The following is a 24,875-nucleotide window of genomic DNA, read 5'->3' on the forward strand; positions in this document are numbered from 1 at the left end:
ATAGCCCCTGAGATATAAAGCCCACGTGATATCTACCATCAGCCTTTGGAACAAACTCCTTTTTATTTTATTTTTTTATTTTGAGAGAGAGAGAGAGAGAGTGCGCGCGCACACGAGTGGGGGAGAGGGAGAGGCGGGGAGAGAGAGAGAGAGAGAGAGAGGGAGAGGGAGAGGGAGGGAGGGAATCTTAAGCAGGCTCCACGCTCAGTGTGGAGCCTGACAGACTCCATCCCCTGACCCTGGGATCGTGACCTGAGCCAAAACCAAGAGTCAGGCACTCAACCAACTGAGCCCCCCCAGGAGCCCCTGAAAAAGCTCTTCCTTAGCAGTCGGAAATTTTTACGTCATTCCTGTTTCTCCCTAACTTTGTATTTTCCCGACCTTTCCCCCACAGAATTTTGTCCCCAAACAGTGTCTGTGTTTTAACACTTAAAAATTATATGGACGCATATCATACTGTGTACAAGAAAGGATGTAAAATAGGCGATCGAATTTCACTTTGTTAATATTTCCTTTGGCATAAGGTTTGTGAAATAACAAAAATTCAACCAAGTAAATTTTGTAGATCTAATTGGCTTTATTTTTTTTTTTAATTTTTTTTTTCAACGTTTATTTATTTTTGGGACAGAGAGAGACAGAGCATGAACGGGGGAGGGGCAGAGAGAGAGGGAGACACAGAATCAGAAACAGGCTCCAGGCTCTGAGCCATCAGCCCAGAGCCCGACGCGGGGCTCGAACTCACGGACCGCGAGATCGTGACCTGGCTGAAGTCGGACGCTTAACCGACTGCGCCACCCAGGCGCCCCTAATTGGCTTTATTAATTGATTCATGAATCAGGCAGCATCACATCCAGCAAGTAGAGGGGAGCTCCAAAGGGCTACAGAAAGGGAAGGGGTTTTAAAAGCAAGACAAGAAAGTTATAAACAGAAAAAAGGACTATTTCAGGTGAGATGACCTTTGGGGACAAACGGGTCTTATTAGGTGGATTGTGTCATCTTCCTTTGGGGGATAGAGACAGTCCATGTGACAGAGTACTTTACTGGTGTTGACCAGAAGCTTCCTGACTGACCAGTTAAGACTACATTTCTGGGGGAGGTTAGAACTTCAGTTAGGGGAGGTATTAAGCCCCAGTTTGGTGAGTTGGCCTAAGTGAGGCCATTTTGGGCCTCTGGCTTTCTTTTTAACATGTTCAGAAATAACTGATTCAACCCAGAAGCTTTTTATTGATACAATTGAATAAAAGCAATTGATTAATGTAATATAAAGTTTTATAATAATTATCAAGCATAAAATAACATATGAAGAATGAATATCTGGGGGTACCTGGGTGGCTCAGTCAGTTAAGCGTCTGACTTCAGCTCAGATCATAAATTCACAGACCATGAATTTGAGCCCTGCATCAGGCTCTGTGCTGACAGCTCAGAGCCTGGAGCCTGCTTTAATTTCTGTGTTTCCCTCTCTCTCTGCCCCTCCTGCCCCTCACTTTCTCTCTCTTTTTCTCTCTCTCATAAATAAATAAACAATTCAAAAAAGTTAAAAAAAAATTTTTTTAAATGAATATCTGAATGAGAATGGGACTTTGTTTTTAATATTCAAGACAAATATTACTGATGGCTAGAATGGGACAGATTTTAGCATCAGTTCTGTTGCAGGTTTGGGGTTTTATAGCTAGAGGTGCTGAGAACGTGTTCACAGAAGTACCTGGAATGGAAGGAATGTTGTTATGGCAGCATCCCTAAATTCTTTCAATTCCTCCTAAGTTTCGTGCTAAAAATCACATAGTGATAAACTATTTTTATTGACTTATCAGCTAACGATATGAGGAGAGCCTCTTTCAGCCTCATTCAAAACAAAGTACTATATACATTTCATTTACCACAGTATTTGTTTGGCTTTCACAGTGTAGGTTCCCTCTCCTTGTAGATTCTTTGGCTGGTCTAATAATTAAATTGACATAAGATAGATTCCACAAGAGAAAAATTTAATGTCATACATATGGAGGCCCCAAAGAAGTAACCAAAGCTGGTAACTTTCATACCTTTTAGACAATAAATTTGTGAAGAATTGATTAGACAAAAGGGGTTGGGCTTTGGGTAGTAAATTAGTGAAGTAGTAGCAAGTTTTGTTTATACAGGCTTCTTGGCCTTAAATTTCCTATCTCTGGTGATAAGAATGTCTTTCTTCCTTCTGGTACATACTGGGAAGGTACCTTTCACATGGAGACTTATTTCCCACTTTCAGGGGGACAAATGGGGCCTCAGAGTATCCTTCTTGTACTGGCTGTTTCTTAAGTAACTTTAATTCAAAATAACCAGTATGCCAAAGTGACATATTTTGGGGTGACCTATTTTGTTCCTCCTCAATAAGTTCTGTGACATTGACCAAAAAGGCATTATCAATTATGCTGATAAGTTTTCACTTAGAGGCACATTGGGTTAACCTGATATATCCAGAAAGGGTTGGGGAAATTGAAATCTTATTAATTTTACTACATCTTTGCCTATACTGTATTTCAATACATGTATTTTAATTATAGTATGTGATACAAATATTTACTATTTACTAAATACTAAATTTACTATTATATGTACTATAATATTTGTACATATAATTGCAATTATGAATGCCTTATCACATGCTTGAATATGGCAATTATAATCCCTAACACAATCACTAAGAAAATAACTCAAAAATAGTCAAAGAAATTATAAGGGAATTAAAATGGTACACTAAGAAATATATCTCTTTAACACAAAAGAAGGCAGTAATGGAGAAACTGAGGAACAAAAAAAAAGAGACATGACATATAGAAAACAAAACAGTAGAAATCCTTCTTTATCGGTAATTACATTAAATGTAAATGAACTAAACTCTCCAATTAAAGGGGACAGATTGGCAGAATAGATTTTTTAAAAAACACAATCCAAGTATATGCTATTTACAAGATACTCACTTTAGATTCAAAGACAAAAAAAGATTGAAAATAAAAAAGTGGGAGAAGATAGTCCATGCAAACAATAACCAAAAGACAGCTGAACTAGCTAAACTAACATCAGACAAAATAGACTTTAAGATGAAAATTATTACGAGTGACAAAGAAGAACATTACATAATGGTAAAAGAGTCAATCTATCAAGAAGATATAACAATAATAAAATATATACACCAAAATACATGAAGCAAAAATTGACAGAATGGAAAGAAGAAACAGGTAGTCCAGCAGTTATCATTGGATACTTCAGGACCTCACTAGCAGTACCTCACTGTCAAGAAAATGGAAGACTTGGGGGCACCTGGGTGGCTCAGTCGGTTGAGCGAACGACTCCAGCTCAGGTCACGATCTCGCAGTCCATGAGTTCGAGCCCCTCATTGGGCTCTGTGCTGACAGCTCAGAGCCTGGAGCCTGTTTCAGATTCTGTCTCCCTCTCTCTGACCCTCCCCCGTTCATGCTCTGTCTCTCTCTGTCTCAAAAATAAATAAACGTTAAAAAAAATTTTTTTAATAATAAAAAATAATAATAAAATAAAATAAAAAAAGAAAATGGAAGACTTGAACAACAACCAACCAGACTCAACCAACATCTATAGAACATCTCACTCAGTTGTAACAAAATATCCATTATTCTCAAGTGCATATGGAACATATGGCATAGAGCATATATTCTCTGGGATAGAGCATATATTAAGCCATAGAACAAATGTCAATAAATGTAAAAGACTGAAATCATATAAAGTATGTTCTCTGATCACAGTGGAATAAAGTGAGAAATCAATAGCAAAAGGAAATTCATAACAATAAAGTAGGAAGTTCACATATGTGGAATTTAAACAACACATTCCTAAGTAACCAGTGAGTTAGTGAAGACGTTACAGGGGAAATTAGAAAATACCTTGAGGGGCCCCTGGGTGACTCAGTCGGTTAAGCATCCAGCTTCAATTCAAGTCATGATTTCACGGTTCATGAGTTCGAGCCCCACATCAGGCTCTGTGCTGACAGCTCAGAGCTTGGAGCCTGCTTCAGAGTCTGTGTCTCCCTCTCCCTCTCCCTCTGCCCATCCCCTGCTCGTGCTCTGTCTCTCTCAAAAATAAATAAACATTTTTAAAAATTTTTAAATAAAAAAATACCTTGAGGCAATCTCATCCTAAAATTCATATGCAGACATGAGGAACCCCAATTAGCCAAAACAGTCTTGGAAAAAGAAGAACAAAGTTGGAGGATTTCAGCTTCTTGATTTCAGAACTTACTGCAAAGCTACAGCAATCAAAACCATGTGATAGTGACCGAAGGATAGACTCACATATCGATACAGAGTCCAAATATAAACTGACACATCTATGGCCAACATATTTTTGACAAGGGTGCTAAGACTACTTCTGTGAGGAATGAATAGTGTTTTAAGCAAATGAGACAGAGACAACTGGATATCCACATGTGAAAGAATGAAGTTGGGTTCCTTCTTCCCATCATATACAAAAAATAACTCGAAATGGATCAAACACCTAAATGTAAGAGCCAAGACTATAAACCCCTTAGAAACATAGGTGTAGGCACACATTGGAGACATTGCAAATTTGGTTCTAGACAACCTACAACAAAGTAAATACTGCAGTAAAGTGAGTCAAATGAATTTTTTGTTTCTAGTGCATATAAAATTATGTTTACACTATACTGTAGTCTATTAAATGTGCAGTAGCGTTATGTCTAAAAAACAATGTCGTGCCTTAATTTTAAAAGACTTTATTGCTTAAAAATGCTAATCATCATCTGAGCTTCAAGTCAGAATCTTTTTGCTGGTGGAGGCTCTTGCCTCCATATTGATGGCTGCTGACTGATCAGGGTGGTGGGTGTTGAAGGCTGGGGTGGCTGGGGCAATTTCTTAAAATAAGACAGTAGTGACATTTGCTGCTCTGATGGACTCTTTCTTTCACAGACAATTCCTCAATAGCCTGTGTCGCTGTTTGATAGCATTTTACCCACAGTAGGACTTCTTTCAAAATTGGGGTCACTTCTCTCAAACCCTGCTGCTGCTTTATAACTTAGTTTATGTAATATTGCAAATCCTTTGTTGTCATTTCAATAATCTTCACAGCATCTTCACCAGGAGTAGATTCTCCATCCACCATTGTCTTACTTTCTTTGCTCGTCTATGGGAAACAACTCCTCATCCATTCAAGTGTATCATGAGATCGCAACAATTCCGGCACATCTTCAGGCTCCCCTTCTGGTTCTACTTCACTTGCTGTTGCCACCACATCCACAGTGATTTCGTCCACTGAAGTCTTGAACCCCTCACAGTCATCCATGATTGTGGGAATCAACTTCTTCCAAACTCCTGTTAATGTTGATATTCTGATCTCTTTGTATGAATCACAAATATTCTTAACAGCATCTAGAATGGTGAATCCTTTCTTGAAGGTTTTCAGTTTACTTTGCCCAGATCCATCAGAGAAATCACTCTCTCTGGCAGCTATAGCCTTAGGAAATGTATTTCTTGGGGGCGCCTGGGTGGCTTAGTTGGTTAAGCATCCAACTTCGGCTTGGATCGTGATCTCGTGGTTCACGAGTTCAAGCCCCGCATCAGGCTCTGTGCTGACAGCTTGGAGCCCGGATTGGATTCTGTGTCTCCCTTTCTTTCTGCCCCTTCCCTACTTGTTCATTCTCTCTCTCTCTCTCTCTCTCTCTCTTTCTCTCTCTCTCTCAAAAATAAACAAACGTCAAAATTTTTTTTGAAAAAAAGAAATGTATTTCTTAGAAAATAAGACTTGAAAGTTGAAATTACTCTTTGATCCATGGGCTGAAGTCGGACTTGTCACCGACTGAACCACCCAGGTGCCCCATCATCAACTTTTGAAAAAGAAAGATAACAAGTGTTGGCCAGGATGTGGAGAAATTGGAGTCCTCAGCCAGTGGGAATGTAAACAGGCGTAGCCACTATGGAAAACAGTTTGACCATTCGCCCAAAAGTTAAAATAGTCACCATAGATACCCAAGAGACTCGAAAATATACGTTGGTACAAAAACTTGTACAAGGATGTTAGTTATCTGTAATAGAAAGTGGCGATAACTCAGATGTGACTGGTGATTGGATAAACAAAATGTGTTATATCCACATAATGGAATATTATTTGACCATAAAGGGGAATGAAGTATTGGTACGTGTTATAACATACGAACCTTAAAACATTATGCTCGAGGAAAGAAACCAGACACAAAAGACCACATACTGTAGGATTCCATTTATATGAAATGTCCAGAATAGGACAGGTCCAGAAACAGGAAGTAGATTAGTGGTTGCTGGGGGGCTGGGGTGACGGGGAACGGAGAGGGACTGCTGATGGGTTTGGGGTTTCTTTTGGGGGGAGATGGTGGAAATGCTTGGGATTTAGAGAGTCGCATGGTTGTACAACACTGATGAAAAGTGGACATTTCCAATATTGTGTTGCAACTGTAGAAATCAGATGTGCACCCCTCCCCCGTTTGCTGTCGTTGCTTGCTGTGTTTTGTTAGTGTTTGTTTGTTTTCGTGATTTTTCTAAATTCTTTTCATAAAGTCCATGTGACCGCTGTTGTATCCAGCCTGATGAAGTCTGTTCCTGTTGGGTGGTCACCTTGTGTTTTGACAGTTTCCTTAACCACGTAGATCCAAAAAAGGAAAAAAAGAGAAAAAAAAGAACCTCCCCCACTTCTCCCAGTCTAAGCACATTGGCTGTGTGTCGGGCCCTCCGATGCTTGGCCGGGCCATTTATACCCCTGTGCCTTAGCCCTTGCTCCCTGCTTGCATCCAGCCTGCAGGCCAGCCAGAGGTGAAGGCTAGTGTTTAATCAGGCCTTTTTGGAGCATGCATCCAGCCCTGGCTACATGCATGGCCTTTTTGATTCCCCGGTATACATGGAGACTTTAGAAAGCCCTTATCCTCTGTGTATCTCCTTTCCCAGACTCTTCCTGCCAGGCTTTTCTTTCTGTCTGTTGCTCCTCCTGAGTGCTGTCCCTTGCCCCAAGCTGTTACACAGCCATTACTTGTACCTTTAAAGGCTTTAAAGTCAGACAGAACAAAGACAAGCCCTGTGCCAACCCTTCAGGGATCACCAGACAGGTCAGAATCCACAACCACAGTTTTTAAAAAAAATAAGGTTCATGTATCACTCTCTCTGTGTCTTCATGGCTGTCACAGATCTGGGGTGTAAGGGATGGGAGGCAGGCAATTTAAAATGCCACAGTGCTCTCTTACCGTAAAGCAACAGCTTCTCTCTTCACCATGCCTTCCTCTGATTGTTACATGTTTTTGGCTAGACCCTAGGGTTGTATAAACAAAGTGATTCTGATAGGTTTTGTCAGCTCATTAGCTGTTTTTCTGGAGAGATGGGTCCCTGGAATTCTCTATTCCACCATTTTCAATGGTGTCACTCATAACATTGTGAATAGACCAAAAACCACTGTGTGGGATACTTTTAAAAGGTCAAAATGGTGAATTTTATGATTTGTGAATTTTACCTCAATAAAAAAGGTAATGATGGGTTAAATAAAGATATGCTAGGTCTATAGAATGGCCTTAAAGAGCATCTCAAGTCAGGCATTACAATGGGAAGACATTACCTGGGCAAAGAAAGGGGGTGGGGAAATCAAGCAGGAGAATCATACACACTCAAGTCGGATGAAAGATGAAAGCTACCTGTTAGTGAATATCTGGGATAGAGTCAGATCTTGAGTCCCAGACAGAAACTGCTGGATCATTCATCAACCTTGGTTTACTAAGGAAGTGTATCAGTTAGCTACTACCGAGTAACAAACCACCTAGAAACCTAAATTTACAAACCACAACCATTTTACTGCTTGCAATTCTACAGGTCAAGAATCTGAACAGGATCCAAAAGAGTTGAAGTCAGGATGTAAAAGAGATAATAGGACATGAGTATTGATTGCAGTACTATCCACAATAGTCAAGGTGTGGAAATAACCTAAATGTCCATTGAAGATGAATGAAGAAAGAAAACGTGATGTATCCATACAATGGAATATTGTGAATATTATGCAGCCTTGAGAAAGAAAAACTTCTTTCTGAAAAAGGAAAACAGTCTGTGTCAACAGAGATGAAACTTGAGGACAAAATGTGAAGTTAAATAAGTGCTACGGGCTACATGTTTGTCATCCTCCCACCCACCCCCACCCCCCCTGCCAAAATTTATATGTTAAAGCCCCAATCCCCAATGTGATGTTTTGGAGGTGAGACCTTTGGGAGATAATGAGGTCATGAATGGGGAGCCCTCGTGAATGGGATTAGTGCCCCTGTAAGAAGAGACACAGAAGGATCATTTCTCTCTCTCTGTCTCTCTGACATGTGAGGATATAGCAAGAAGGTGTCCATCTGCAAACCAGGAAGAGACCTCTAAGCAGGAACAGAATCAACCAAAATCTTGATCTTGGACTTGCTAGCCTTTAGAACTGTGAAAAATATTGTTGAAGCTACCCAGTCTGTGGTATTTGCTAGAGCAGCTAACACTCACTGAGACAGTAAGCCAATCACAGACCGACAAATACTACATGATTCCACCTAGATGAGCTGTAGACCATAGTCAAACTCACAGAATCAGAGAGTAGAATGGTGGTTGTGGGGTTGGCGGGGAGGGGAAATGGGAGTTGCTAATCAACAGGCATAGAGTCTCAATTACGGAAGATGAATAAATTCCAGAGATCTTTGTGCCTATATTTAACAGTACTGCATTATACACTTAAATTGTTCTTAAGAGGGCAAATTTGGGCTATAGTATCATCTGGAGTGCTGGACCGGGGCTGGAGAATCCAAAATGGCATCACTCGTGTCTGGAGCCTCAGCTGGGGTGGCTGACTCAGCTGGCAGTTGGCAGAGATGGCTGGGCCTTTCTCTTCTCTTGCTGTTGACTGGGCCCACTCATGTATCTATTTGGTCTTCCACATGACCCCTGTCTCTCCTTACGAATAGGCTGGACTTCTTTATAGGTGGTTGAATTCCCTCTGTACAAAAGTAGAAGGTATAAGGCCTGAGCCCAGAAGTCCCAGAGCCTCATTTCCACCTCATTCACAAGGCCTACCCAGATTTGAATGGTGGGGAGAAAAATTCCCACCTCTTGAGGGCATACAGAGATGAGAGAGATGTTTGGCAGGCATCATTCCACTTTTATTTACCAGAAATGGTAACCCCAACTCGGACAGTATAATTGTGAAAGTGTCATGGTAAAAGTCCTGCCTCTCCACTAGGCCTCCACTGACACTACCCAGTAGGAGAAGGGGACTTCACTGCTGCCAGCTGGGGTTCGAAGTCCACGCTCCTCATGTGGGCTCTTCTCACTCTGTGGGGTGGGGAGGTGCCTCATCACTGGACCCCAGATCCCTCCTGGGCCTTCTCTGATAATCCCAGCATGAGGGTTAAGGTGCCTTGTTATAACTGTGAAAGGTTGGAAATCTAGGCTCCCTCCTTGGCCTATGCTGGTGTTGGGGATTGGGTCGGGGGGAGCTATTTTTTTTTTTTTCCTGTGACATTTGGAACACCAGCAGTTGTCTAAAAGTTTTCTGTCTTGGGGCGCCTGGGTGGCTCAGTTGGTTAGGCATCCGACTTCAGCTTGGGTCATGATCTCACAGTTCATGGGTTCAAGCCCCACATCGGGCTCTGTGTTGACAGCTCAGAGCCCGGAGCTGCTTTGGATTCTGCGTCTCCCCCTCTCTCTCTGCCCTTCCCCCACTCGCGCTCTGCCTCTCTCTCTCAAAAATAGATAAACATTAAAAAAAAAATTGTTTTTTAATAAAAACAATAAAAGATTTCTGTCTTGCTTGACTGCTCATCTTCTGGTCTTTTGGCTAGAGAGCACAGGCTTTTCTTAGAGCTTTTTTGTCTATACCCATTATTATTCCCAGGTTGCTCGTTTCTTCAGCTTCGAGTCTGAGCGACGTGAGGTGAGGAGAAAACCCAGGGAACCCACTGCCGTGTCGTTCCTCGGGCCCCCAGCTCCCCAGCCTGTCTGCCTTCTCCCCTCCACCTTTCAGAGTTGTCTCATGTTTGCTTTGTATACAACATCCAGGGTTTCCTGTTGTACACAGCAGGAAGCATAGGAAAAAGTGAGTCTCCTCCATCTCCCTGGAAGCAGAAGTTCTGTCATTTGCTTTTTAAACTGGAAGGAATAACAGAATTTATTGTATGTAAACGGCATTGGAATATTTAAGACGTATGTTTGTTATATTCTTAAGTGCAGTTTATTAGACTTACAAGCATTTCTTAGTTCCTTGGTAAGATTTTATGTAAAAGAAACTAAATTTGTGAATCTGTTTTTTTATAGCAAACATAATTTTTTTTAAGTTTATTTATTTTGAGAGAGAGAATGAGCACAGCAGGGGCAGAAAGAGAAGAGGACAGAGGATCTGAAGCAGGCTCTGTGCCGACAACAGAGAGCCCGACACGGGGCTCAAACTCACGAACCAGGAGAAAGCCGAACTCAAGCCAAAGTCAGATATTTAACCAACTGAGCCGCCCAGGCATCCCTAGCAAATATAATTAAAAAAAAAAAAAAAAAAAATCAATGTAATACAGATAGGCGCTTTTTTTTTTTTTTTTTTTTTTTGGTCTGCAAAAGCCATCCTTCGAAGAAATGAACACTCAGGTTTACTAGGAGTTGGACTCATTATAAACACATACCCGAACTGCATCCCATAAAGCATGGACTCAGGCTCTGTGGGGCAAACAATAGAAACCAACTCCAGCAAAAAAGACTGGGGCTGCTCCCAGAATGGAAGGAAGGGCTAGAGAAGGAGGTCTGGGGAAGTCCCAGGCACCAGGATGGCCCCTGGGGCCTGACTTGCCCAGGCCTGGCCTTGGGCAGCAGTGAGCCCAGCCTTCTTTCAGGCCTCCATGCTTCTCTGTTCAAGATTTATACCCCAGAGAGAGGTTCTGACCTGCCTGTTTGGCTCAAGCTTGAGTCTAGGCCCATCTTTGTCCAGGGAGGACAGAGCACTTGGAATAACAGTCCCAATGAGACTTTGCAAGGGGGAGAGGGGGCAAGAGGGAGCCTTCCACAGTAAAATCAGGGTGCTGTTACCAGACCAAAAGGAATGGGATTAAAATGACAGGTGGGTGAGCATCACAGATGTCTGCAGACTACGAGTTCTAGAGCCAAGGAGGTTTGGGATACCTGGGATGGCCGAGGAGGAACTGCCCGTGAGGCCCTCCGACCTGCCAGTGCACTGTGGCCTCCAAGCAGTGCACCCAGGATCCAGTGTTTCCCAAACTTACTTAACTATGTGGTGCTTTTTGCCTCAGAATCCCATTGACGTCTCTAGGAACTCAGGGAAACCCTGGCCTGGTTGATCTCCAGTGACCTTTTTAGCTCTGAGATCTTGTGATCCCACAGGAAGGACATGGTTTCTGCTTAAGTCTGTTTAAGAAGAGACAGACAGCAGGGGCACATGGGTGGCTCAGTCTGTTGAGCGTCCGACTTTGGCTCAGGTCATGATCTTGCCGTCCGTGAGTTCGAGCCCCGCGTCGGGCTCTGGGCTGACAGCTCAGAGCCTGGAGCCTGCTTCGGATTCTGTCTCCCTCTCTCTCTGCCCTTCCCCCGTTCATGCTCTGTCTCTCTCTCTCTCTCTCTGTCTGTCAAAAATAAATAAACATTTAAAAAAAAAAGAGAGAGAGAGACAGCAAAAACACATCAACAGAGATGGAGAAGGACCAAGAAAGTGCAGCTCAAGCAGTGAGAGCCTTCTGGGGAAGAAGTGGAAGCCAGCTCCCTTGGGTCCATGAGATGCCCTCAATGACCTTCTATTAAGGAGGTGTTTTCTAAAGTGAAATGAACGAAAGTCAGGTTCCCGTCTGGCCTGCTCATTCACTTGGTTTCTGTTGGCAGTCTGGCTTAGGTGACCAGAGGCTTAGGTGGGGGCTGGAAGGATCCTTAGAGGTTATCTGGGCTGGCATTTACATTTTCCAGACGGGGACACACAAGCCTGATGAGGGGAAGGGACTCCCCCAAGGCCATGTAATGACGAGGCAGGAGAGCTATAACTAGAACCCAGGTCTCCTGGCTCCCAGCTCAGCATCTTTCCTTTATTTTGCAATGCTGCACCTTGCTGGGGACAAAGTCAAGGACAGGCCATGGTGGTTTCTGTCAGTGAAAACACCCCCTCCCTCCTCCTCTTCCACAACCAACTACCTTCTTAGCTGTCTAGGCCCTCAGCATTCCAGGAAAGAGGGGAGGAGAGAGGGACAGAGGCTTGACTTCCTGCCTTACCAAAATTTGCTGATTAGATCTTCCAGATGAATTGCAAGACCGTGTTTGTCTCATTCACCACTGATTTCCTAGGGCCCAGCCATATTTCACAGGCATATTTCACAGGGAGGTGGGCTGGGTGGGAGGAACCTCTTGAGCTTAGGGGGAGTTGGAAAAGGCCCATCCTGGGGAGGGAGGATGCATATTTGGCTAAGATAGAACATTTCTTGGTGTTTAGTGGTGAAATAACCCCGGAGGGTGTGTTGGCAACATAGTATAGTGTGGTTTAAATGCTGAGGCAAGTACCCTTTGACCCAGCAGTCCCCCTTCTAAGAATTTATCCCAAGGAGGTAATCCTCATAAATGCACAAAAATGCATGTACTAGGATATTCAGTTAGAGCAGTGTTTTGAAAAAAGGAAACAGCCTCAATACCCAATAATGGAGAAGCAATGATAAAAAATACGTACATCGAAATGACGAGTTATTTGATATTTATTAAAAATGATGAATTAAATATGCTTGACAGGGGAATGTGTTTATAATATCTTAAGTAAAAATGGGTTATAAAAAGATTATAGTCTTATTTTTATCAAATGAACTAACATTGTCATTCATATCTGAATTATGGATGGAAAAAAGTTTACAAGAACAAAATGTTTGCAGGAGTTGTCTCTGGGTTTTAGAATTACAGGTGGCTTTTCTATTATGTCATAATTGTTACTGTTCCTGTCATTTATTTGTATTTTCTGATTGAAAATATATATTTTCTATATATTCTGAATGAATATATATTTGGTAGTCATCTTTTAAGGTTAAAAGAAAGTGCCATGCCAAGAAATCTGAACCTTATTCTTAAGGTGATAGAAATTAAATGTTTATACATGAAATGATTAAAAATTAAGCACATTAGCCAGTTTAAAGAGTCTCACTGAGGGGCTCCTGGGTGGCTCAGTCGGTTAAGTGTTCGACTTCGACTTCGGCTCAGGCCTGATCTCATGGTTCGTGGGTTCGAGCCCCGCGTCGGGCTCTGTGCTGACAGCTCAGAGCCTGGACCCCACCTCAGATTCTGTGTCCCCCTCTCTCTCTGAACTTCCCCCACTCACACTCTTTGTGTGTCTCTCTCTGTCAAAAATAAATATTAAAAACTTAAAAAAAAAGAGTCTCATTGAGACCCCTCTGGCAACATGACGAATCCACTGATAAAATGTCAAGTTGTATTCCTGCCTTTGTTTCTCTTGTAAATTCTGATTTCTGATGTTGCTTTCCTGCACAAGACTGCGGGGAGTCGACCCATTAAGGGAATAGCAGAGCAGATTCAGGCCTTACCAGGTCTTTATGACCGGTGGACAAAGGACGTTGCTTTCTGGAAGTATCCAGCTCAGGGCAATGTTTTGTAAACCAGCAAAGCAGCCGCGTTGACCATGAGTAGTAAAACTCCAATAGAAGGTCAGGGGTGTGGCTTTGTGGCAGATGTTTTCCTGGTTTGGTTTGGGGACAGCAAACAGTGGGACCTCAGATGTGCCCTGGGGCCCTTTAGCTTCGGCCCAGTTCACATCTTCTCCTGTGAATTTTCCTTACAGGAAAACCTGATCGGCGCCCTTTTGGCGATTTTCGGGCACCTTGTGGTCAGCATCGCGCTTAACCTGCAGGTAAGTATCAGTCACCAGCACCGTCTACAGTGGAGACACAGCTCTGATCAGCCGGGGCATCTGGTGCGGGCCCCGCTGCCTCCTCACCGTGGGATGCTGTCTACTCCATTCCTGGGCTGGGCCTACAATATCTTGTGGGTTTTTCCAGGATCTCCTTCGCCCCCATGTCATCCCCCCCATCACCCCTCCGCTCTGAGGACAGCACTCGCCATTACTTAGAATCCCTGGGGGCCCTGGAGCAGCTGCTCTGGAAGCCGGCCCCCTTGGCCCATCCCAGCTGGCAAGCAGCTACCCGCTCCCACACCCTGCCTCGGAGGTTGCTTTGGGGACACCCGTGGACAGGATACGTCCCACAGCACACGGGCTGGCTCTGCTCTGCCAGTGCTTACTCAGCTTCTAGATGCGGTGAACCCGGAGCAGGGACATGAACACACATGGGCACCGGGTGCATCTCGGCTCCCACGCACACGCGTGTGCGGGAGTGTTTCTGTGTGTTTTTGGTCTCGTAGCCACTTGTTTGGTTCAGGCTCTTCTTTCTGCAGACCGGCATCCCTGCCTCCACATCTGCTCCTCTGGAGCCCGCCTCACGGTCCCCCCTAAGGAGCCCCGTCTGCCTGGCTCTCTTCAGTCACCACCCCACTTTCTCTGCCCCGAGTCTGCACTTCCAGAACAAAGGCTGTTGGCCATACTTGGGCCAAGTATCCACCCAAGGGAAGGCAGCGTCCACGGATACCCCCGGGGCTGCCCCAGCGCGTCTACAGAAGGGACTGAGGGCCGAGCAGGCACCCCGAGGTGCCCATGAGGAGTCCTGGGCATTGCAGTTAGAGGGAGACACTCAGGCCAAGGCCGGGCTAACATGGGGGTCCTAGACCACGGCTCCCACTCCAGACTGTGACGTGCATTAGAAATGCACCTTTCCAGGCCTCCCCCACACCTCCCCTGAAGTCGAGATGTTTGTATTTTCAGAACTTCCCCGGGAGTTTTTGAGGCTTTCCAGCCAGTTTGAGAACTTCTGTCTTAGAGTGACAGTCGGGTATTGAGAGCCCTACTGCTTGCCTCCCGTCTGAACAAGGACTCCAGAACCTGACGAACCTTCCTAAATGAAAAGGCGGGGGCGGGGGGTGGGGGGAGACTTAGGATACATACATCGCAGCATCTTTCCCCAAACATCTGGGCAAGTCACATTCTTTCTCGGATTTCTAGAAGTACTGCCACATCCGCCTGGCAGGCTCCAAGGATCCCCGGGCCTACTTCAAGACCAAAACATGGTGGCTGGGCCTGTTCCTGATGCTGCTGGGCGAGCTGGGTGTGTTCGCCTCCTATGCCTTCGCTCCGCTGTCACTGATCGTGCCCCTCAGCGCCGTCTCCGTGATTGGTAAGCCCGGGCTCCCTGCACCACTCCCCTGGGACCCACCTGCCTGTGCCTCCACCGTCCTAGTGAAACACAACACCGTTTTGCTTGGCCACACAGCTAACACTTACAAAGGGCTTCATACACACCGGTCCTGCATTTAGCACTTTACAGATACTAATCCTTCTAATCCTCCTTTTTGAGGTACTGTCATTATCCCCATTTTACAGAAACGGGGGCACTGAGCGGTGAAGTGCCTTCCTCCAAATCACAACAGCTAGTGAGTGGCGGGCCTGGGGTATAGATAGATGGGGGGCTGTCTGGCTCCCTAATCTGTTTAAAAATGATTCAGAAAGTGTATCAGAATTGCCTTTTATTTCCACTGAAGAAGGAAGGTAGAAACTTGGACCCTTTCATCAAGATAATCCAAGCTTGTATAGGGTTCAGGTGTCTCACACCTCTAAAAACTGCACATTCAACTTATTCTCTGATCTTTTTACATCCACTGATACCATCTTTAAAACATTGTTCTCTTTCTCGGGGCGCCTGGGTGGCTCAGTTGGTTAAGCGTCCGACTCTTGATCTCGGCTCGGGTCATGATCTCATGGTTCATGAGTTTGAGGCCTGCGTCGGGCTCTGCTCTGACAACGTGGAGCCTGCTTAGGATTCTCTCTCTCTCTGCCTCCCTCCCCCACTCACTCACTCTCTCCCTCAAAATAAATAAACAAAAAAATATATTGTTCATTTTCTCACGTGCCATTTTTCTGTCATTTTTGTAATCACTGAGCCAGGGTTTCAGAACATTTGAACCAATGAAAAGATAAAAGAAAAAGACGCTCAAGCCAAGCCACGAGACACTTGAGGTGTTCACACATGCTCTGTTCCTTTTTCACACAGTATTATTCTAAAATATAATCTGGGGGCAGCTGGGTGGCTCAGTCAGTTAAGCATCTGACTCTTGATTTCGGCTCAGGTCATGATCTCATGGTTGGTGAGATTGAGCCCTGGTGGTGCTCTGAATTGACATCATGGAGCCTGTGTAGGATTCTCTCTCTCCCTCTTTCTCTGCCCCTCTTCTGCTCGCATGCTCTCTCTCCCTCCCTCCCTCTCTCTTTCTCTCTCTCTCTCTCCCTCCCTCCCTTTCCCTCTTTCTCTCTCTCTCTCAAAATATATAAATAAGCATTTAAAAAATAAAATGTAATCTGAATGCCTTTAGTTGTGGCAGAGGTCACCCCAGTCCTTGCCTTTCCTTGCCGTCTTATCTGGCCCACTTTCTATGTTTATTTTATTACACAGCCCCTACGGGTATTGACGTTTGTCTTCTGCCCGTTGCTGATCTGAAAAGGACTTCAGAACCTTTACTTAGAATGAGACATAGGTGACCAAGTGCTTTAAATATTTGCCTTTGAATTTTAATAATTTAGTAATTCAATAATCAAATTCTTAACAATAAGAATCTGAATTGTAATGATGGGTTCTCAGGTATCAGCCACTAGAAAGTAAGGGGCTCTCAGAGCTTCTTAAGTCACCCAGTAAAAAATAATATTAAAAACAAATAAACATTAAAATAACTACAGTTTCTTGGGCACCTATTACTTAACAGTCACTATTCCAGGCACTTTAATAGTAATAATAGCTCAGTTATTGAGCATTTACTGTGTAACAAATTATCTACATGTATTATCTCATTTAATTGCCCTTATAACTCAGAGAAGTAGGTATTTTCATTGGTATGCTGATGAAGCAACATTCAGAGAGAGAAAATGAGAGAAGGAAAAGGAGGATGCGGAAGTGGGGGGAAGGAATTCCAATTTATATGGAGCAAACACCCCCACCGTGGCTGATTTCACAGCCCACCATGGCTGAAACCACAGTGGTTTCCTGCATATTTAACAAGCAGCGAGCTGGTGTGAGCTGAATCCAGACTGAGACTCCCATGTAGTGACTTACCCACCGGTACACAGCCAGAAGAGGCAGCACTGAGAATGGCCACCCGGGTCTGTTCACGGTGAATGCCAGCCCCACCCTTCCGAGCAGTAACCTGCAAGTTTGAGAGGGAGAGAGAAGGGGCACCTGGGTGGCGCAGTCAGTTAAGCGTCCGACTTCAGCCAGGTCACGATCTCGCGGTCCGTGAGTTCGAGCCCCGCGTCGGGCTCTGGGCTGATGGCTCAGAGCCTGGAGCCTGCTTCCGATTCTGTGTCTCCCTCTCTCTCTGACCCTCCCCCGTTCATGCTCTGTCTCTCTCTGTCTCAAAAATAAATAAAAACATTAAAAAAAAAAAAAAAAAAAAGAGAGGGAGAGAGAAGAACCAGGGGAAAGTGTCAGAGGTAGTCATGGCGGTGGAAGGAGCAGGAGCCCTGGCCTCCGACAGCCCTTCCCAGCTGCACGGTCCTGAGTGGGTCCTTCACCTCTCGTAGCCTCAGTGTCCCGTTTTTCAGATGGGAATAATAGCACCCACCTCGGAGGGTAGATGTGCCAGAAACGACTTGGGCAAATCACCTGTCACACTGCAAGTACTCAACCCCAGCGCCCCTGGGCCTGTGGGAAATCCTCAGGAAGGCTCAGAGAGGAGCCTCCCTTTCCGAGATGGAATAACAGAGGAACCAGAAGGACTGAGTTTTGGGGAGGGGAGCATGAGGGAGAGGTACCAAGGGAGTACCAAGTTCCAAGGCAAACGAGTCAACCCCAGGGCCTGGGCAAAGGGACTCCGTTGGGCTGATGGCAACCTCAATTTTCTTTTCCCTGTGATTTTACTTTTTTTTTTTTTTTTTTTTTATAGCTAGCGCCATCATAGGAATCATATTCATCAAAGAAAAATGGAAACCTAAAGACTTCCTGAGTAAGTTCACTGATTTGAGTCCCCGTTCTTAATGTTACGCTTGTGCTGTTCGTTCATTATAAAGCCAGCTCACCCCAATTTAGAGATCATCTGTCTCCTGCTCCCTTCTCTGCTTCTATATTCTACCCTCATCAGGCTCCTGAGAGCTGGGTTTTTTAATCAGTGGTTCCCAAATCTGGCTGCACAACAAAATCATCTGCGAGACTTTTTAAAAAGGGCTTTCATTCATTCCACTCAATCTATATTTACTGAGCATCTATTGTAGGGATTTTAGGAGGCCTGATAAAAGGCACCCTCTTTCCCTAAATGAGTTCTAAAGCAATGGGAAACAAACATGGAGGTCAAAGACAAGCGGTCACAAGTTATGCTTTATTGCTTCTACAAACTAGATTAGAGCGTGCAGCCAAATGAACTTGCTCACGTGGCCAAGTTTGGGAACAACTGTTCTGAATCGTTGGTGCCGGATAAGAGCAAGACAGGGCCAGAAGGCTTGAAAAAGAAAAGAATCTGACACTGCTCAGCAAACATACGATGCCTAGAGTCTTTTGCTCAGAGTGATCTGCCGTAGAGTCCCGATGACAGAGGAAGGGTACAGGGGTAGCTGGACTGGTTCTGAGACCAGTGTAGAGTTTTATGTCCCTTCCAGGCTCACTCTAGGTGGTCCTGGTATAAGAGACACGCTAGTCCAGGCAGTGCCCTATGTAAATTGGAAAAAGATGGCCCCTCTGGACATCTGTAGGTCTATGGGTACATGACCTGGTGAGCAGAGCATGGGCTAGATTTTAGCCCTCATCACCTCTTCAGCTAGGTGCTCTTAGGCAGTGAGCAATTTATACAACTGTACATGGCTGTCCTGCATAAAGTTCCATTAAATTCAGCAAACGTTCACCCAATGCTAGACCTGTGCTGTTCACCACAGGCATGGAACTAAGTAAGACCTTTCCCTGCCTGAAGAAAACTTAAGACAACAGACTTGTATATCTTAGCACAGAACTCATTATTGAATTTAACCATGGCTCATTCATTCATTGAACAAATGAACAACTGGTTTTTGAGCGCCTTATGAGGCCTAGAATGAAAATTAAAGACATGTGATGTGGTATCACATTTTTTTTGGAGACCATGGAATGAAATATATAGTTAGTTCCATCCCACAAAAATCCAGAGGCCTGTGGTAACCAGGCATAGGTCAGAACTCACAGCCCTTTTCAAAGCTTGCCTGGGTCTGGGCTGGACTTCCAGAGGTTTTTCACAAAATCCCCAGGGTGCAACTGGAGTGTGACAGGACCCAGGGGAAGAGGCAGGAGACTCCCCACCCCTCTAACGGCCTCTGACAGGTCTGTGGAATAGAATATTGACAGTATTTGGACCGATCTCTTGGGATTAGGTTAACCAGCCGACGGGAAAGGATAAGGTCATTTTTAAAAGGTACACGGTAGGCTCTGTAGGTTTGCTTATGAGGTTTTGTTATGTTTGGTTTTTTATGTTGCCCATAAAGTGATCCGAGCTTTCAAATGTTCCCCCCTGTAACATGCCCATTAAAACCACAGTGCATTATCAGAATGGCTACCAGGAAGGAAAAAAAAGAGGCAGTCTTACTCTAATACTCTCCCAGTGGGAGTGGCAATTGGTGCGACCAGTTTGGGAGACCATTTGACAGTAACTACTGGGCTGACCGTCCGTGTATCCCCTGACCTGGGAATCGGCACTCCTCTTTTTACACCCAACAAGAAATACGGACGATATGTTTTCCAAATGACACGCTCAAGGATGTTCCTAGCTGGTTATTTGTTATCACCCAACAACTGGAGAGCCCTCAAACACCCATCAGCCGCAGAATGGTTACACCGTACAGCCCTACACCCCACACCAGGATACAGATGAATCTCACGAGCTCCCAAACCTTAATGTTGCACGAACCCAAACACAAGGAAACGTAGTGTGTGAGCCCGCGTAGATAGAGTACAAAACCAGGCAAACTGTCGGCACCTGTTAGAAGTCAAAGTTTTCTCCTGAGGCCGTGGTCTAGTGATTCAAAGGAGACGCAAGGGAGGATGTTGGGGTCCTGCTAACGTTCCCTTTCTTGATCTGGGTGCTGGTTACGTGGGTGTGTTCACTTTGTGAGAATTCATCGAGCACTTTTTTGTATACATGCCCCACCTCACTAAAATGTTTTCAACATTACATGTTATTTTTTTTAAATAACAATAAGGAAGGGGTGCCTGGGTGGCTCAGTCGGTTCAGTGTCCAACTTCGGCTCAGGTCACGATCTCGCGGTCCGTGAGTTCGGGCCCCGCGTCGGGCTCTGTGCTGACAGCTCAGAGCCTGGAGCCTGTTTCAGATTCTGTGTCTCCCTCTCTCTGACCCTCCCCCGTTCATGCTCTGTCTCTCTCTGTCTCAAAAATAAATAAACATTAAAAAAAATTTTTTTAAATAACAATAAGGAAGATAAGATAAACCAAAAACAACAACCACAACAGCAGGTACCAGAAGCACGTGCTGGCCTGAGGCCCAACCTGCCGCCAGCCCTGCTGCCTGACAGCCTCCCTTTCTCTGCAGGGCGCTACGTCTTGTCCTTTGTTGGCTGCGGTTTGGCCATCGTGGGCACCTACTTGCTGGTGACATTCGCACCCAACAGTCACGAGAAGATGACAGGCGAGAACATCACCAGGCACCTCGTGAGCTGGCCTTTTCTCTTGTACATGGTAAGAGAAGCCATTGTGCCTTCCACCCAAGATGGCAGGAGGGAGCATCAAGTCCTAGACCCTGGGCACCTGAATATCCAGCAATAGGGGATTCAAGTGAATCATGACGTATTTCACAGCACCAAAGACCGTGCTTGTGGCAAGGATGTACTCCATGGGAAATGCCTTTTTCACTCATATCCTGGGTAATGTCTAAATCTGCACATATAATATGATAATTCTAGTTTTTTGTTTTTTTTTTTCAACGTTTATTTTATTTTTGGGACAGAGAGAGACAGAGCATGAACGGGGGAGGGGCAGAGAGAGAGGGAGACACAGAATCGGAAACAGGCTCCAGGCTCTGAGCCATCAGCCCAGAGCCCGACGCGGGGCTCGAACTCCCGGACCGCGAGATCGTGACCTGGCTGAAGTCGGACGCTTAACCGACTGCGCCACCCAGGCGCCCCGATAATTCTAGTTTTTAGAGATAGTGTAGGTGTGTGTGTACAATGTATATGTGAAGGACTAGATGGAGAAAAAGAAACTCTATCTATAATTGTCTCCGAGAGCTGGAATTATGATTGAGTGTTCACTTCACCTGTGTCTTTATGCATCATCCAAAATTTCTCCAGTGATCATTTAAGACTTTTAAGGTAAGAAAAACACTTAACATTTTAAACATAGAAATGTTACCTATTTATTTTTTCCCGGTATCACACAGCTGCTAGAAGCTGATAGAAACTCCAGAGACACTGGAAACTGTCTCTTAAACCCCTAGCCCCGATTACGTCCCACGTTAGGTCTACAAATAAACTGATGGAGGAAGCACGTAAGGTATTTAATAAGCTGCCGGTATATATTCCTGTTCTATGCCAGGCAGGCACTGAGCTAAACACTTTCTTGCGTATCATCTCAAATTCTCCCAGAACCCTATAAGGTTTTTCTCCCCATTTTATGGAGGAGAAAACTGAAGCGTCGGGAGGTTAGCCGACTGCTCAGAGTCCCACGAGGGCAGAGCTGGATTCGAAGTCGGGCCTGCCTGGCTTCACGGACCACCTTCCTTCGCCACGGCCCACTGATGAAGGTGTTGACTGTTTTGCCTCTGACACGAGCAGCCTAGGACTGCTCTACAGGCCTGAAACGTCCTTTTTACTTAGTTTGCTCCCAAGGCAGAGGATAGATGTCCCCCAGATTGGGACTGTTTCATCTCCCTGCCGTCAGCCAGCCCCAGCGTGTAGCTGGTGGGCGTGGAGACTGCCACTTCTCCACACCCTGTCTCTGGCAGGACAGAGCCAAAGAACACCCCTCTTCAGGAAAAGCTTAACCCCAGAACACAGTTTTCTCTTAGGGAGTCCTGGGCTTGAATCTGTCATGTGCTGTGTGACCTTGGCCAGGTCACCTAACCGGAAGCTCTGCCTCCTTCTGTGTAAGCTTGGTGGGAGTCACTGGCCCGGGGCTGGTGGTTGGGGGACGTGAGGTGGTGCGGCAATCACCCAGCCCTTGGCAGATGCCCAGTGACCTACTCTGTTTGTCTCCTTGTGTCTCCAAGGCATTGCCGCTGTAACCGAACTCAAGGGGTCGTTGCTTGGGGCGCATCCAGTTGAACACAACCCGAGGAAGTGTTGAAAGCAAAGACCTTTTATTACTTGTCACAAGTAAGGAGACAGGGAGATAGCTCTCAAAGCACTGTCTCCCCGTGGGGTTAGGGCAGGAAACTTTTATGCAGTGTGCTGGAGGGCAAGGGCAGGGAGCTGGGCACATTAAGGAACTGATGCATTTTCTGTGTCTTGGGCACTTTGGTTCAACTGCACATGCTTATGAGCATGTCGACGTGCTAGTCCATACATTGTATATTCACAAAAAATGGCAGAAAACCCCACCCATAGGAGACCTTGGCATTAGAATGAGTGAAAGGTAACGTTAGGGCAGCTCATAGGGCTTCTGTGCAGGCCCCGACCTCCAGCGTGGCTCCAACTGGCTCACTCAAGGGGTGTCTCTCTAGTGGGGTACCTGGCCTTGACCTCTCCTTGACGGGAGCTGTTTGTTTCCCTGCCTTTGCCCCTGCCCCCTCTCCCTCCCGCTGATAGATCTCAGTCCCCTGACGTGAGTACGTCTCTGTTGTGACCTAACACTGCCAGCTAGAGAGATGTGGCCCGATTCGGTCAACATTCACGGAGTATCTGCTGTGTGCCAGACACGGTGCACGTGAGACTGACGGCAGGTGCACTTGTGAGCAGAGCATGATACACAGAGTTGATAGAGTTGTCCAGTCGCTGTGTTGTACGCCTGACACTAACGTGACGTGGTGTGTCAACTATACTTCGGTAAAAAGAAAGGAAGAGACGGGGCGCCTGGGTGGCGCAGTCGGTTAAGCGTCCGACTTCAGCCAGGTCACGATCTCGCGGTCCGTGAGTTCGAGCCCCGCGTCAGGCTCTGGGCTGATGGCTCAGAGCCTGGAGCCTGCTTCCAGTTCTGTGTCTCCCTCTCTCTCTGCCCCTCCCCGGTTCATGCTCTGTCTCTCTCTGTCCCAAAAATAAATAAACGTTGAGAAAAAAAATTAAAAAAAAAAAAAAAAAAAGAAAGGAAGAGAAGAGACATGCTCCCGGGACTCAAGGTCACGTACGCAGCAGCACCAAGCCTATGCCAGCACGCATTTAAGCCTCGTGAAGAGTGGCTAGAAAACCGGGCCCCTGAGAGCACGCACGATGGTTAGCAATGTTGATGAGCAACTGCATCTGCTTGATGGTGTATGTTGCAGCAATTAAAGATAATTATGACAACTTCAGAAAATACGAGAGTTGTTTTTGGTAACTAAAAACAGCCCAGGACAAAACTGCGCACAGACTGTGATGACAAGTAGATCAAATATGTATTCACTGCAACAAAGGCAGGAAGAAACAGGAAAATGAAAACAGCTGGGGTTTTGTTTTTTTTTATGGTCTCCAATTATGAGGAATTTAAAAATTTTTCAAAATGCCCGTTAATGTTTCTGCGTTGCTTTTTATGAGTGCCTTCTACACCCTAGGCCCTGGGCCTCTCGCATCCGGGCAGCGTAGCCTAGTGGGAAAGTTCACGGGCCCTGGAGCCAGACTGCCCAGGTTCGGATCCCGGCTCTGCCATTTCATTAGCTAGCACTGTGACAGTGCCTACTTCACAGAATTATTGTGCTGATTTAACGACCTTAGTCTAGACACAGTGTTTACAAGGTGCCTGGCGCCTTTATGAGTTCGTTACGCGTTAGCGATGATTATGGCCTTACAAAGTAAGAATCGTAATCCCTATTTCACAGATGAGGTCATCGAGGCTTAGCGATGTTAAGTGACTTGCCCACGGCCACACAACCATTGTAGAAGCAGATCCAATTTCAAACTTGGGCCTCGCTGCCTCCAAATGTCCTTTCTTTCGACCCCACCAAGCCGCGCACATTGAAGGCTTGGTTAGGGGACAGGGGCACGTATACTTAAGCCAAAGGTTCTACTTCAACCAAAGAGCTCTTCTCCTCAGTGAACAGTGTCTCCCTCTTTTTTCTTTTTCATTTATTTTTTAAAACTTTTTTTATGTTTATTTATTTTTGAGAAAGAGAGTGCGAGACAGGGAGGGGCAGAGAGAGGGGGGAGGCACAGAATCTGAAGCAGGCTCTAGGCTCCGAGCTGTCAGCATAGAGCCTGATGCCGGGCTCGAACGTACAAACTGTGAGATCATGACCTGAGTCGAAGTCGGTTGCTTAACCAACTGAGCCACCCAGGCGCCCCTAGTGTCTCCCTCTTTGACCCACCTCCAGTTTTAATGGGGTTACCCACGGAGCAGTGAGGTGGGGAGAAACCTCAGCCTGATGAATCCCGGCCATGTAAGACAGGGCGTGTGTGAGGCCAGCGCACCCCCATCAAAGCCCTGAGCGAACTCCTCATCAGTGTTACCCAGAGGGTAGAGATTCACTCAGAGTTTACTCAGAGCCCCTCCCGTTTCCACGGGAGAGTTTGGGAAATGCTGGGTGCTTCAATTCCCTGTCAACTCTGAGGGACTTGAGTCCTTCCATGACTTTCAACTCCGTGGCTTTAGTGACACCAGCAGCATCAACTCCAGCCCAGCCCAGCAGGGCCTCCCAGGCTTGCCCACACCCGCGGCC

At 45.5% G+C, this 24,875-nt stretch overlaps 1 protein-coding gene and 1 long non-coding RNA gene across 4 annotated transcripts in view; one reads left to right on the forward strand and one right to left on the reverse strand.

Annotated features, from left to right (window-relative positions):
* Positions 1-24,875, forward strand: part of NIPAL3 (NIPA like domain containing 3) — a 52,243-nt gene that overhangs the window by 11,453 nt on the left and 15,915 nt on the right. For both annotated transcript variants that reach the window (XM_045482181.1, XM_045482182.1), the window contains exons 3-6: positions 13,807-13,875; positions 15,079-15,250; positions 18,006-18,065; positions 20,625-20,770. In XM_045482181.1, coding sequence (XP_045338137.1) covers positions 13,807-13,875; positions 15,079-15,250; positions 18,006-18,065; positions 20,625-20,770 — 447 coding nt within the window. The remainder of the gene's footprint in view (positions 1-13,806; positions 13,876-15,078; positions 15,251-18,005; positions 18,066-20,624; positions 20,771-24,875) is intronic.
* On the reverse strand, positions 8,667-17,287 carry LOC123599841. 2 transcript variants are annotated; one of them, XR_006713315.1, is made up of 2 exons: positions 17,177-17,287; positions 8,667-8,988 (listed from the first exon to the last, which is right to left on the reverse strand). It is a non-coding gene; the product is annotated as an uncharacterized LOC123599841 (long non-coding RNA). The 2 variants fall into 2 exon arrangements; XR_006713314.1 differs by lacking the exon at positions 17,177-17,287 and adding an exon at positions 10,008-10,267.

The sequence above is a fragment of the Leopardus geoffroyi genome, chromosome C1 (assembly GCF_018350155.1).
Source record: "Leopardus geoffroyi isolate Oge1 chromosome C1, O.geoffroyi_Oge1_pat1.0, whole genome shotgun sequence".
In the NCBI taxonomy this organism is placed as follows: Eukaryota; Metazoa; Chordata; class Mammalia; order Carnivora; family Felidae; genus Leopardus; species Leopardus geoffroyi.